The following is a 15,684-nucleotide window of genomic DNA, read 5'->3' as shown; positions in this document are numbered from 1 at the left end:
AGCGGGGCCCAGCCCGGGAGGGTGGCGGCGAAGGCGGCGAGGCCGGGCGACAGCGAGGCGGCCCGCGCGTCTGTGCGTGCGTCCATGCGCGCGCCAAGCTCCTGCACGCTTTTTGTTGTTAACGGCTCGGGCTGCACCGGCGAATATGGCCGTCCCTCACCCTGACACCCGCTGCAGTATATCACCCATACATCGGGCGGGCGCAAGGGCGGCCGCAAACTTTGAGCCTAAACTTGCTTTCTTTAAACAAATTGCAAATGTTGTCCTAGTTAGGCAATTATTTCCTTGAGGGTATGGACCATTGCTTGTTAATTTTTGTATTTCCAGGGTCTAGAACTGGGTCTGGTAGGGAATGACACTTAATATAAGTAATTTTGAATGGTTACATAATGTCAACATCATTACTTTGGGTATGAATACAGTCATATTTCTGGTAATTAAAAGGAATCTGTGCCCCCTAAACAATAACTTTACAGTGGAGAATCCTGGCCTACACAGCCTTAACAAAGTGTTGAAGATTAACATGGCCACTGATAAATCATATGGGTATCATGTACTCTGTGTTGGCTGAGCAATAGCCCCCAGTGATATCCAGGTCCTGTTCCCTGGAACCTGTGACTATTTTATATGGCAAACCTTATGTGGTGGGACTTCCCTGGTGGCGCAGTGGTTAAGAATCTGCTTGCCAATGCAGGGGATACGGGTTCAATCCCTGGTCTGGGAAGATCCCAAGTACTGCTGAGCAACTAAGCCCACGAGCCACAACTACTGAGCCCATGTGCCAACTACTGAAGCCCGCGCACCTAAAGCCCATGCTCCGCAACAAGAGAAGCCACCGCAGTTAGAAGCCCGCGTACCACAACAAAGAGTAGCCCCCGCTCTCTGCAACTAGAGAAAGCCTTCATGCAGCAACAAAGACCCAAGGCAGCCAAAAATAAATAAATTTATTTTAAAATAATAAAATTACTTTTAAAAACAAACAAACAAAAAACCTTATGTGGCAAAGTGCACTTTGCAGATGCAGTCAAGATGGGGAGATTATTCTAGGCTATCTGGGTGGGCTCAGTGTAATCACAAGAGTCCTTATAAGAGGGAGGCAAAGGAAGATTTGCCTATGGAGGAAGAGAAGGCAATGTGATGACATAAGCAGAGACTGGAGTGATGTGGCCACCAGCCAAGGAATGATGGAGGCCTCTAGAGCCTTCAGAAGGAACCAGGCCTGCCAGCAGCTTGATTTTAGCCTGTAAAACTTATTTCAGACTTTCATCCTTCAGATTGTAAAAGAATAAATTTCTGTTTTAAGCCACTAAATTCATAGTAATTTATTATAGTAGCAACTAATACATACTCCCTGATATGATGTGATGAGAAGAGCACCTCACCTCTATGGTTTTTCTACCCCAAATTCACATCTCCAGTCTCACAATGAAAAATATCAGACAAACCCAAATGGAGGGATATTCTACAAAATTCCCGACCAGTACTGTTCAAAAGTGTCAAGGTCACGAAAAACAGGAATGTCTGAGAAACTGTCACAGATAAGAGGAGACTAAGGAATCATGATGCGTAAATGCAGTGTGGTATCTTGGATTGGATAGTGGAACAGAAAATGACTGGTAGAAAACCTGGTGAAATCTGAATAAAGTCCATAGTTTAGATGATAGTCTTGTGCCCATGCTAATTTCTTAGTTTTATAGATGCTAACAATAGAGGAAGCTGGGAGAAGGGTATATGGGAACTCTTTGTACTATCGTGGCAACTTTTCTATAAACCTAAAGTTATTTTAAAATAAAATGTTTAAAAAGGAATTCATCCCAGCAACATGTTGTCTTGTCAGACATCTATTAGTAGAGGTATAGACATAATACAAGGGATGCGTTTCAGAGGGGCCCGGGGTCTCACTGATCAGATTCTTCCAGGAGAGAAGAAGAGCTGGAAAGAGAGATGGCTGAGGGCAGAGGGGAAGGTGCCACTTTATGTTGCCTTAGGTGCCACTGGGTGATACTAATGCCTCAAGTTGTCCTGAAGCATAGGCCAAGGGAAAATGCTCTGTATTTTATGGATGGGGAATCCATGGCACAGAACAGTTCAGTGGCAAATAATGTTCACTGAACTGACTTGCCCAAGCTCACTGAGCAGATGGGGAAATGGGATATAAATAGTCTAATTTTCAGGTACATGGTGGCCAGGCAAGAAAGTTCACCTCATTTATAATTTTTTAAAAATACACATATTTTATCCAGATAAAAATTCTGGTGGTACTGAATAACAAATGGATTTCAGTCTCCATAACTCTTCTAGATTTGACCATACTTTCCTTCACACTCTAACCACTCAAGGTTCAACCTGGTTTATAGCACTTGCCTTTTCTGGTATTTCTTTTCTGTTTTATTTTGTCTTTTTGGTGGTTCCCCCCGCCCTTCATCCATTCTACTTACCAGGTGTTCCACATCTATCACTGCATAACAAATTACCATAAAGCAGTGGATTAAAACCAAAAACATTTATTAACTCACAGTCTCTGTGGGTGAGAAATTCGAGAGTGTTTTGACTGGATGGTTCTGGCTTAGAGTATCTCTTGAGGTCGTGGTCAAGATGTTGGCTGGGGCTGCAGTCATCTGAAGGCTTGACTGGGGCTGGAGGATCCATTTCCAGGATCACTTACTCACAGAGCTGTGGACGGGAGGCCTCAGTTCCTCAGCCTGGGGATCTGTCCGTAGGGTCACTTGAGTGTCCTCACAATATGGGGGCTGACTTCCTTCAGAGCAAGTAATCTAAGAGACAGTGCACGGAGGGAGCTGCAATGTCCTTTGTCATCTAATCTTGGAAGTTACACACTATCACTGATGCTGCATTCTGTTTGTTGGAAGCCAGTCACTGAGTGCAGCTCATATCCAAGGGGAGGAAAATTTATCTCCACCTCTTGAAGGAAAGAGTACCAAGAACTGGTGGAATATGTTCAAGCCGCCATGCGAGGTGTTCTGTCAGCCTTGGGTCTGACTGAGAGTCCGGTGCTCCACTCCAGGCCTTGTCTGGGCATCGACCTGCCCTTCTGCAGCTTTGTGTGGCACAAAATGAAACCTGACTCTTTCTTTCAGAAGACTCCCCCCATCTCTCCTGAGTTTCCAAGCACCATGAAAAGCCACAGAATGTTAAGAGAAAAGAAGGGAACTTGAAGTGATCCCGGCATTACAGGATCTGGATACAGTCATCCATCTCTTTTGTTCCTGCTGCAGCACTAAAATTTGACATCTCTGATTCTTCTCAAGCAAGAGTTGCTGCAATCTTTTCAGCAGCTTCTCCATGGTGCTGCCACATATGTAATATTGCAATCATGTTTGGTACCCACTGATTTTCAGCACATGACCTTTTCCTCAGAGCCTAACTTCACTTGATTCTTGGTGATTTCTCTGTACAGTTAAACTACTGTCATTCATCATCCTGGTTCCCAGCCAGTCCTCTTAATTATTTACCTCTCTGCCTCCAGACTTCAGCTGTCATTTTCGTTGACTTCCTTCCTTTCCCTTGTTCATATAGTGAACTCGATATGCCTAAAACCAGATTCAGCATTTCCCTCCAGAGTGGCTTCTCTCTTGTTCTTGCTGTTTATACTGAGTCACAAGCCTAAAAAATTTCACCATCTTGGGCTTTTCCATTGCCTAGATTCCCTACATTTGTAATGGGATTCTGGCCCCTGTCTTGTGGCAAAAACAGCTTGCCTGCCATGCAGTCCGGGACAACTCCCAGCCATTATCAGGGGGATATCAAAAACCCCAAATGAGGGATTCTTCAGTCAGCTTCCAGTTGGTCCAGTTGCTGGTTTCATTCTGAGCTTGAGATTCCAGTTTCCTATCTGTTCCCAGTTCCTGCCCTGGTTTCTTAACCTTTTCTGCCAGAGCTCCCTAATGCCTAGAGCAGTACTTTTCAAACTTTAACATGCACCTGAATCCCTGGGGAGCTTGTTAAAATGCAAATTATGATTAAGGAGATCTGGGGTGGTGCCTGAGTTTCTGCATTTCTCACAAGCTCTACGGTGATACCCAAACTGCTGGCTCAAGGACCACACTTTGGGTATCAAGGGCCCATAGCAACTATCTCCTAAATGTGCTTCCTTGCTCACCCTCTCCCTCCACAGAGGGCAGGCACAAGGACTGTAATGTTGCCGTGATCTCGGGGTCACACACTGCCTGCATCATTGGTCCCCAGCATAGCAGAGGGCTGGAACCCCTTCAGGACCTCATGAAAAATAGTGATTCTTGGGTTCCATCCCTGGAGATCTCATTCAATAGGTCTGGGGTATGGCCTCAGAATCTGTATTTTTAAGAAGCACTCCAGGCAATCTTGAGTTTTTTTGAAGAACCAGTGTTCTATAGACTGAAGTCCAACCAGAAACCTTAAATGTAAAGTCTTCCCCAGCAGATCCAGTCTCCTTTTTCTCATTTATTACTCCCCTCTACAGCTTTGTTCAAGACTATCTCACAGACAGACCCAAAGCATCCCCTTCTCTTTACTCTGGTTCCACCTACAAATTCTACCCACTCTATAATTCATTTGTCTTTTCTGTGTATGTTCATTGTCAGTCTACCAAGAATGCCAGCTGCTGGAAGACACAGTGCCATGCACATAGCTGGTGGGCAGAGACTTTGTCTTTACTCTCTTTGGTCCTGTTGAGTCCACCCATCCTCCCAAATTCTACCAAATGACTGTGTCCCACCCCCATATTAAAAAACAAAATGCAATTGTCTGGAAGAGTGGAAAATGTGACTCTCTTGACTGAAATAGAAATGACGCTCCTGCCCCAACACGTAAGAAAGGATGCTGAGTCACACTCCAATTCTATTCAGAAACTGGAGTCCCTGAGGACGGGGACTTTGTATTATGTTTGTTCTATGTCATTTTCATAAGTCAAAGGCATCTCATGCTCACCATTAAATAAAAAGCTAAGCAAATGTCTAAGTATGTTTGGTGATCTGCTCGAAGGCGACACAAAGTGGTAGGGATGGAAAGAGTCATTATAGCTAATTAGTTGAAATGACATCAAAATTCTCTAATTAGCTTTCTAAAACATCCTTGCTCCCAGAAAATATTAAGTGTTGAACCTCAATATATCCTCACTCCTAAAATACCATCAGAACAGTCTATAGTGTTGTGGGACACCTAACACCAACAACAGCCATGAGGAATCACTGCTAACTCTCAGCATCAGTGTAACTTACACGGGAAGAAACACTAACAGCCCAGTTGGATTTAAGAGGTGTGGTTGACTCAGCACACGGGTGTGTCTAAAGAAATAAAGGGAAACAACATCTGGGAGTCCTCTTTGTGAACCAAAAACATGCCCTTCAGACCAAACTTCTTAACAAGAATACAAGATCCATCACAATTTCACCCAAACCTGCCTCAGGCTTCATTTCACACTGCTCTTTCCCTGCCCCCTCTCTTCCAGTCTGGATGCCCTTTCCGGGCTTGAAGCTGTCTGCTGCTCAATGCCATGCTCTTTCCTTTAAGCCTCCATCCTAGGTGCATACTATTTTCTCTGTTCAAAGGGTTCTGCCAAATAGCCTTTAAGGTCAAATGTCGGGACTTCCCCGGTGGTCCAGTGGTGAAGAGTCCACCTTGCAATTCAGGGAACGTGAGTTCGGTCCCTGGTCAGGGAACTGGGATCCCACATGCCGCGGGGCAACTGGGCCTGTGTGCTGCGGCTGCTGAGTTCGCACGCCTCAACTAGAGCCCGTGCGCCACAGACTACAGAGCCCACGTGCCACAGACTACAGAGCCCACGTGCTCTGGAGCCTGCACGCCACAACTAGAGAAGAGACAACCCACTCACCACAACTAGAGAGAAGCTCGCGCGCCTCAACGAAGATCCCGCATGCAGCAACTAAGACCTGATGCAGCCAAAAATAAATTAAATAAATAAATAAATCTTGAAAAAAAGATCAAATGTCACCTTCTCTGGAGAAAAGGGAGGGGATGGGGTGTAAATGCTGCGACTTTTTTTTTTAAAAGAAGCCAGAGTTTATTTCTATTTAAACAATACTCAAGGAACTTTCAGAAGGTTAAAAGGCCCAAAGATGCCCGGGTTTCATATAATAATATAGCCAGGTTCTGGCTTTTGCTACCTCTGTTTCGAAATGCTCAGGACTACCCTGGGCAGTTCAATGCCTCACTAATTCTTCTAGTCCAAGAATGGTGAATTTCTCTGAGTTTTGGCATAATTCCTACAAGGCTGTCCCTCTGGTAATGACAACAAAAACAACGCCAGAAGCAATGATTGTCATTGAGAGGAAGAAAGGTAAATGATCAGAGAAGAAAGCCACCACAGCAATTTCAAGAAGCAGAATTATGAATACGGTAGAGAACGAACAGAAGCATTTGCAGAATCTTCTTGAAAACCCTTCTTGGCATTATTCTTTGAAACCAGGTCCTCTGACTTTACGCTTGAGTAGTTGGGATCATGACGGGTCTTATCATAACATGTATCTTCATGTTATTTTTCTCAGGCTCTTACACAGTGCCTGGAAACTGGCAGGTGTTTGATAAATGACTTTCAAGTAAATGGAGGACTGGCTGCTATGATAGAACTTTTAGCCTATTGATCTGAGGTCAGTCTCTCTTCTGACTTTACTGGGCTTTTCCAAAATAAAATCACAAAAATAGTCTCTTTCAATCACAACAATAATAATAGGTTTAATAATAACAGCTGATTATTACTTGAGCACTTACTATGTGCCAAATACTATGAAGTCTTAACACGGGTAATTTCATTTAACTTCACGAATTATCCCCGCTTTACAGATGAGGAGCTTGAGGCTTAAGACATCAAGTAACTTGCCAAGGTAATGAATGAGGGAGCCAGGACTTAAGCAGGGAGTCCATGTACAGCATTATTAAGCTCTACTGCCAGTAACTCATCAACACCACTAGGCTTGTGGTTACTGACTCATTAATGGTGCTACTGATCACCACTGAGAAGCTCTTCGCCCTCTGGGCGTGTAACATTAGAGTCTACTGCTGGCTGAGAGGAGCACAAGCCCTTGGGTTTACGGAAGAAGCATGGCAGCCGCCTCAGTGTTGTAAGCTGCCGTTGGAAATTTCCATGACAGCACACTTGGTGGGCCCTGGCATGGTGATGAGTGCAAGCTTCTTTATTCCTTATGAATCCTGAAAAACCAAACTTTCAGTGGCAGCGCCTGCTAGTAACTGGCTTCCTGTGATGTATCTGGAAGAGCTTGAAGAGCTTCACATAAGTCTTGAAGATTCACGCTTGTAATGTAATTATGCATTTTTGCTAAAGGTCTAAGCTTAAATCTAATAGTACCTCCTCAGTAAAGCCTTTCCTGGCACCTGTCAACTCTGTTATTCTTTCCACTCCCCAATTCCTCAGTATTCTATCTGTAACTCCTTTACAGTTCATTTCTCACTCAGAGCTTACGAGGAAATTTGCTATAAAACGCAGCAAACATTAACTTAAAATTGCAAATAGCTGCACCAGAATGCCAATTCATGTACCTTTTAGATCCAATGAGAAAATTCTCCTGGAAAAGACTACTTATCTGTGAGAGTTAGAACACAGCTGGCTTCTGATTTTATTTCTCTCTGGTAAAGGGAAAAAGAATGGCCTGGCAGATCTACAGGACAGAGCGTGTGTGCGTTCTGCTTTCTGCTCTTCCCAGATGTCAGGTGCTGAAGGTTTAAGGCAGGAGTCGTGTGCCTATTTGCCCTCAGTAGCAGTCCCTGTTCAAATAGGCAGTGGGAAGGCCGAGTGGGACCACTCACATGTGGACGCTTTGCTCATCTGTGTGCAATTTAATTCAGGGACAGACCTCATTTTATAGCAACCTTAACGTGTCATCCTAATGTATTGGAAAAGATGAGAAAATGGGATGTGAGTCTGGATTTGGAGCCTAGTATCAGGAAGATTTCCAGTGCTTTGCGGAGTGCCGCATCTGAAAAAGAGAAGCCCAAATTATCTGCTAGGACCCGCAGATTGTTGGGCGAGTCTCATCTGGGCAGAGCAGGCGGCCGGGCAGTGACTGAAGTGTCCAGCAGGGGGCTGGCACTCTCTGCCTATAAGTAGCCCGGTTCCTCTTCAGAGCCTCAGCTCAGCAGAGCTGCCGTTTGCTGGTGAAGCCGGTGAAGCCGGTGACGTGCAAAGCGTTCCTGCCTATAGCATTTCAGGCTTTCTCGGTACAGTGTTTTTCTACCCTCTTTAAACCTTCAGGTTCTAAATATCAGGAAAGACGGGAAATGCCGTGTGAAAATAGCAGGCCAAAAGTTCTTAGTAAACTGCAGCCAGGGAGACTCAGACTAGAATGGAGGTAGAAGGAGTTGGTACAGAGTGGGTTTGATTCTAAGCCCTTTGGGAGCTGAGTTTTTGTGGGTGTTTTGTTGTTAACTTACTGAATTTAGAGATGTATTACATTGGTCACGTAAAGACCAGAGCAGCGCCAGCGTCAGAATAGTGACAATTTTGAATGCCATAGTCTCTATGTACTCAGAGTATTCTTATTAAAGAAGATAAAGAGCCCAGCATAGATTTTATCATCATCTTCACCAAACTGCAAAGTCAAAAGTTAAGCAACAGCATCTAAGGGCACTTTTTAGGTGGGAAAGAACCTAGAGGATGGCTCTGAATGACTGTTTGCTTCTAAACTTGGACGTGGACCATTTCGTACGCTGCAACATCTCTAATCACAGTGTGGATCTCCCCACGAACGACGACTGGTTCCACCCGGGGGTCCTGTATGTCATCCCTGCAATTTATGGGGTCATCATTCTGATAGGCCTCGTTGGCAACATCACCCTGATCAAGATCTTCTGTACCGTGAAGTCCATGCGAAATGTACCGAACGTATTCATCTCCAGCCTGGCTGTGGGAGACCTGCTGCTCCTGGTAACCTGTGCGCCTGTAGATGCCAGCAGGTACCTGGCCGACAGATGGCTGTTTGGCAGGATTGGCTGCAAACTGATCCCTTTTATCCAGCTTACCTCGGTAGGGGTGTCTGTCTTCACACTCACAGCTCTCTCAGCAGACAGGTAAGTCCTGGAGGACAGCGACCTTCTCTCTGAGGGTGGTAGATGCTTCGGTAAATGAGCTACCACATCGGGACAAATAGGGTTGTTTGTGTGCAGGGAAGTTTCACTCAAACTCCCATTCCCTTCCAGGCATGTTTCTGTTCTAGGGACTACTTCTTGAGTTTGACATATTGGTTTCAGAAAGAAAAGTCAGTGGATAGCGGTGGGGGTAATCTCTGAGTATAAGATTGAGGTGCATTTTCTGGAGACAGCTGATTTAGCCTTGCTTCTTCCTAACTTCTCACTCCCTGCAAAATTAATTGACTGGTGAGGAAAAAAAAAAAAATCACACCTAATAGAGTTTAAACCCCAGGTAAATGTCTCTTGGAAGCAATTCAAAGTCTTCAGAGAACAGAAAAGTCCCACTGCATTTCTTCTTCAAATGTTCTTTCAGAAATAACCAAGAGGAGAAAATAAGCAGCATTTCCTTGAAATCCATTCTCTTCAGACAGTTTAACTTTTCTCACAGCTGATGTTGTATTTGGTTCTCTGGAACTGAACAGTTTGTGTGCTGGTTTTTCTAAGTATCTCTTAGGTGAAACCAAGCATTATTTGGATTTTTTTCTTTCCTTGAGAAAGCTCCATTCAAGGTTGATTTCAAATTTTAGTATCTTTATTGATGTACTTCCATATACAATACTTTTAGGGTTTTTGTTTTTTGGGCGGGGGGAGGGAGTCCAGTACAGTGTTTTATTCTGGGAAATATACATATTTGTGAACTGCATTTCTTGTGTGAACATATTGCTTAAAAATTCACATTTATTCATTCTTAAACATTCATATTCATTCTTTGAGCATTTATCAGGTGTCTATCACGTAAAAAACACTTGCTTGAAATAACCAGTCAGGAAATACCTGCAGATTGTTCACATAAATTGCTGAGCATGTCTTATGTACTTCTGGGCTCTAGAACTGGACACAGTAATGAATAGGCTTCAGACACATTGTCGACCATATGGTCAAATTAAGAAAAACTGGTGCAAGGAAACAGAGACTATCAATTTTCATTTTAAAATCAACTGTATGTTATGGTGTTAAAGATACAAAGGGATTTGAGAGTGTACTGAGGAAGGCATAGAAGCAGCTCTTGAAAATTTATACTCTGAAGAAAATGTCCCACATTTTAATACATAAGGTGCTGGATTCTCACTTTGTAGAGGAACAAACAGTCCCCAGGTGATCGGGGTTTGTGGAGTAATGGACAAATAAAGAGAGTGTTATCAGTATTTGTAGACATGTGTTTATACTTAGCTGCCTGAAGTACACTGCTCAGCACACACAACTTTTTCAGACTGAAAAATAATAGCCCAGGAACGAGGTTTGCACACGGCGCCCACTAGGCAGGGTTTCTCGGTTCCTGCCACTCACTCTCAGCTCGCTCTAACCCTGAACATATGCCCACCAAGGCCTGATGACCACAGGCAGTCTCACTGTTGAGCCAGGGCAGGCAAACTGTGGAGCTGGCAGCAAGTTTGTGGCTGGTTACCAGTGGCCAAGGGCACCTCAGGATGACAGTCATTTTCTTGATGGGATGATGAGATTTTGGTTTCCGGGTTGGTGAGTGCAGTGGTACAGATGGCCTTTCCTGTCTTCCTGGGATGGGGTGGGGAGTGGGGGAGGGGGAGTGAGGGAGAGGAAAGTGAGGGAGTGCAATGGAAAGATACAGCTGCAGGGAACTCTTCTCCGGGGTTTCAAAGCAGACGAAATTCCCCATCAGCAGAAAGGCTCTCTCAAAAGCCAGGCTGCACCATTTGGCAGCTCTGGTGTGTTCTCAGTAAGTTTACAGTTACCGCACATCTTTCCCAAGTTCAGAAATTACTGTAAGCTTCCATATAACTAACTTTCTGTGTTTTGCTAAGGCTTAAAAAAGCTGACCAATTACCTGAATCACAAGTAGTGCCTCTAACCAATTTCAACAAGAATAGGTATTGAGCTAGTTAAAATATATAAGACTGTACGTCTCATCTTTGAAAGGTATTGGAGTTTTATAACAACCTCATGAGGTTGGCAGGGCAAATACACACACGCACGCACACACACACACACACACACACAATATCTGTATTTTTTTCTTCTCAACAAGGTATAATTATATACAGTAAACTGAACAAGTGTACAGCTCAATATATTTTCACATATTCTGTATAACAACATAACCACCACCCAGATAGAGATAAAGAACAGTTCCAGCACTCCAGGATTTTCCTTTATGTCCCTTTCCAGTTAATACCCAACCCCACAGAGAGGCAATCACTATTCTGAGTTCAATTACCATGTATTATTTTTGCCAGTTCTTTAATCTCATATACATGGAATCATACTTCTTATGCCTATCCTTGTGTCTGGGAGAGTCATCCACGTTGGTGCACATAGCAATGGCTTATTCTTTTTAATTGTTGTGTAGTGTTCCATTGTATGAATATACCTCAGTTTATTTATCCATTTTAATACTGATGGACATTGGATTTTTTCCAGTTTGGGGTTGATCATAACCTGCTCTGGGTATTCTTATTCATGCCTGTTGGGGGAACAAAAGTGTTTCTCTTGGGTATATGCCTGGGAGAGGAATTGCTGGATCATAGGGGCAGGTATTTAGTAAATATTGTCAAAGAGTTTTCCAAAGTGGTAGTCTTTATCTGATGGATTGGTCAAAGGGTGAACCAGAAGACCCTCAAAACTGGATGATCATCGCAATCATTGGGGAGCTTAAAAATATGCAAATTCTTAGCTCCCATCCATCCCTGACCCCTATAGATTGACCAGCAATGCGAGTACTCATCCCAGCCTCCCTTCTGCAGCTTTCTCTCCCCCAGGTGGACTTGAGTCTTTGTTAATATGAAAAGAATAACATTTTTCTAGAAAAGTTTATACTGGGGCACTAAAGGGAGACTTCAAGGCAGTCCCAGAAACCAGAATTCTGTGTTTCACGAAACTGACCAATTGCAGATTTGCATTCAAACCCCTTCACTATTGGTCCCAGCCTCCCCCTCACCCCATGCTATCTTCCCCTCCTTACACACATTGAGATCCTCATACACAGTTGTTACACCAACAAGTTCCTGGCTCTGCTTCCTTGCTCATGCTGAGTCACATCCACTCTCCAGAATCCTTTCTTCTTTCCTAAATAGAAGACTCTTCTCCCCAACCCATGTGATGTATGGAAGTGGAATGGATATCAACAGCCCTGCATTTTAGGCTTCTTTTATTCTGCCATTACTACCCATATAAGGGAGTCAGACCAAGTCTCTTACCTCTCTGACCTTAGTTAAGTCATCTGTAAAATAATAGACTTGAGCTAGATTATTTCTAAGGTCCTTCCGAATTTTAAACTCATGATTTTTATCTGTCATCTTGCCCATCACTCAGATTCTGGCTCAAGCCTCCTCCTTAAAGCCTTAAGTTGGACCATTCTAGTCCAGATTTTCTGGCCCTCTTCTAAACATGAGGCTTATTATCTAATACATGAATTATCTCGTGACATCTTTCATCTTGCTGTTTTGAAGTATTTCATTCATTTGTCTTATTTTAGTCTCTCGTATATTCATTGCTTTGACTTTTCAAGTAGATTATTAAGAATGTAGAAGGCAGAGATTGCGTATATATTATATCTTACAGTGCCTCAGATGGTTTCTTGTACCTAATGGGTGATCAAAAACTATTGATTAGGGCTTCCATGGGGGTGCAGTGGTTAAGAATCTGCCTGCTAATGCAGGGGACATGGGTTTGAGGCCTGGTCCAGGAAGATCCCACATGCCGTGGAGCAACTAAGACTGTGCACCACAACTACTGAGCCTGCGCTCTAGAACCTGCTCGCCACAACTAGAGAGAGCCCGCGCGCAGCAACGAGGACCCAAAGCAGCCAAAACTAAATAAATAAAATAAATAAATTTATTTAAAAAATATATATATATATAGATAGATAGATAGATAGATAGATTGGGGCTTCCCTGGTGGCGCAGTGGTTAAGAATCCTCCTGCCAATGCAGGGGACACAAGTTCGATCCCTGGTCTGGGAAGATCCCACATGCCGTGGAGCAACTAAGCCCATGCGCCACAACTACTGAGCCCGCGTGCTGCAACTACTGAAGCCTGCGCTGTAGAGCCTGTGCTCCACATCAAGAGAAGCCACCGCAATGAGAAGCCCACACACCACAACGAAGAGTAGCCCCCGCTCGCCGCAACTGGAGAAAGCCTGTGCGTAGCAATGAAGACCCAACACAGCCAAAAATAAAATTTAAAAAATTTTTAAAATAAAGTTAAAAATAAATAAATAAATATTGACTAATTAAAAGTATGGTTAATCATCTGAAAGCATACTCTTAAAAAATATATCACACAGTCACCTGCTTCTTCTCTGTTCCTCTCTATTAAGCTCTCATTATTTGGGCAAATGAGAGAAAATCTATTCTTTGTGAGTCAGTAAATAGATTTGGGGGATGAGATGGGTTGATGGATGGATAGATGGAAAGAGGTGGATGGATAGGAGGATGGGTGGTTGGATGAGTGGATGGGCAGATGGATGGAGAGATAGTGAATGTTTGGGATGGATGGATTTTTTTTTTACATACTGGTCTTTGCTACTAGATGCCCATCTCTATACTAGGTGCCTCAGTATTATATAAGTGGAATTTAAGACCTAACAGGAAAAGGGTAAGGAGAGTTTGCGTTTTCTTTTCCAGTATAAAAGCAAAGAATAAAGGTGGATTTAATGTTAATAGCATTTATATTACATGCCCAAGTTATCTTGTGTCTGCTGCAGTATTATTACTCAGTTTTATTTCTGCTAGAATGGGGCTGACAGAATAAATCCTATGGCCAGATGTGCTCCACTGTAAAGTCATCCTTCTTTGATTCCATAGAAAAGACTTTTCCTAAGTTTTCCCCTCCCTTGTGATTTGGAATGTGTAAAGAAACAGGAAAGTATTACATTAATGCAACCTTCCTGAAGTACAGATTCTTTGAATTCACTGCAAGGAATTTATGAGATAATGTAGTTATCAGCCTTTCCTGACATCTAGAGCTGTATGGTCCAACATGGGAGCCACTAACTACATGTGGTTATTTAAATTTAGATTTAATTTATTATTATTATTATTATTATTTTGGCTACGCCACACAGCTTGTGGGATCTCAGTTCCCTGACCAGGGATTGAACCTGGGCCACAGCAGTGAAAGCCCGGAATCCTAACCACTAGGCCACCAGGGAACTCCCAAGATTTAATTTAAATAAAACTAAAAATTCAGTTCCTTAGTCAAACCAGCCACATGTCAAGTGCTCAGTGCCACATGTGATTCTACTGGACAGCACAGATACAGAACATTTCCATAATTGCAGAAAGTTCTGTTGGACAACGCAGAAGAAAGTTTGTTCTGTGCCTTGGCGTCCAAATCTCTTTCCCAGGATCCATGTTAGCTGCTTTCGTTCATTGAGGGTATCAGGAATCCCTCAGGCAAATAACGAATGCCTCCCAGCTGCATGGGCTCTTCCTGTCTGTAAAATATCTTCTATTGGAAGATGCTCAAAGATGAAGAGAGAAGAATACAGGCAACCAATGCAATCACCAGTCACAGGCTTGGGGAATTTAGGCATCCCACTGATGAAGTTTTGAGACTTTCTGAAGAATACCTATGGGGTTCACTTTCCAGTCTGCGCTATGAACTTCTGTCTGATCCTTCCATTCTCTTTTGCCAGGCCCTCTTCCATCTGCCAGTCTATCTTTTTACCTTCTTATCTCAAAATTCACCAGAGCAAACACTGCTCTAGGTAAACTCTTATCGCCTCCCATACATGCTGCCTGACTTCTCCCCTCTTTTACTTCACTTCCCCCTCCCTGATGACTGAGCTGTTCCCTCCATCTATCCAAATGCTACCAATCTTTCAAGGCACAGTTCAAGCCCTTCTCTTCCATGAAGATTCCCCGACCCTTTGGCTTTCATTGATATTTTCCCCTTTCCTAAGATGCTTTTGCCTGTACTGTTCTTTAAATATCAAATTTATCCTACCTTGTATTACTAGGTCCTTTTTATAGATGTGTTTTCTACTTCCTTCATTATATGAGACGCTCCATGGGGTCTGTGCCTGCTACAACGCCCAGGCCCACCTTACATCTAGTAAGAGGACAATAACTACAGCGTGGTTGATGTTTAAGCAGCGACAAGATGATAAAGTGTAGCAGCTACAAGTAGAAGTCATTCTCAAGTTCATACCCTTATACATGGTGTTCTGAGACTCAATTTCCAACATTGGGGGAAGGAGTTCCCCACACATCCAACAAGCAATTCTCAGAACACCAGCTAGGTGTCTGAGAATTCAACTCAATTCTGACACTATTAACCCAGAGGTAGTGTCGCATTTCACAGGTTGAGGGCTCAGTCCTACGAGACTTGCACCACCCGCCACTCCCACTTCAGATGCCAGTCACAAACCTGTGCTTCTGACCATCTGGCTAAAAATCAGAGGTCCCCATGACCCCCTGTCCTCAGGTTCCATTAATTTGCTAGAGTGACTCACAGAACTCAGGAAAGCATGTTGCTTATTAAATCACTGGTTTATTGTAAAAGGGTACAATACTTTTATCCTCAGGAACAGCCAGGTGGAAGAGATGC

General features: G+C 43.5%; 1 protein-coding gene across 1 annotated transcript in view; it reads left to right on the top strand.

Moving 5' to 3' along the window:
- Window positions 1-8,549: 8,549 nt before the first annotated feature.
- The window catches only part of GRPR (gastrin releasing peptide receptor), a 31,358-nt gene continuing 24,223 nt past the window's right edge, over window positions 8,550-15,684 (top strand). Inside the window, exon 1 of the mRNA XM_060001776.1 lies at window positions 8,550-9,039. Coding sequence (XP_059857759.1) covers window positions 8,627-9,039 — 413 coding nt within the window. The 5' untranslated portion in view covers window positions 8,550-8,626. The remainder of the gene's footprint in view (window positions 9,040-15,684) is intronic.

The sequence above is a fragment of the Delphinus delphis genome, chromosome X, assembly GCF_949987515.2.
Source record: "Delphinus delphis chromosome X, mDelDel1.2, whole genome shotgun sequence".
Classification (NCBI taxonomy): Eukaryota; Metazoa; Chordata; class Mammalia; order Artiodactyla; family Delphinidae; genus Delphinus; species Delphinus delphis.
Note: the sequence above shows the minus strand (reverse complement) of the source record. Positions and strands in the feature narration are given on the sequence as shown.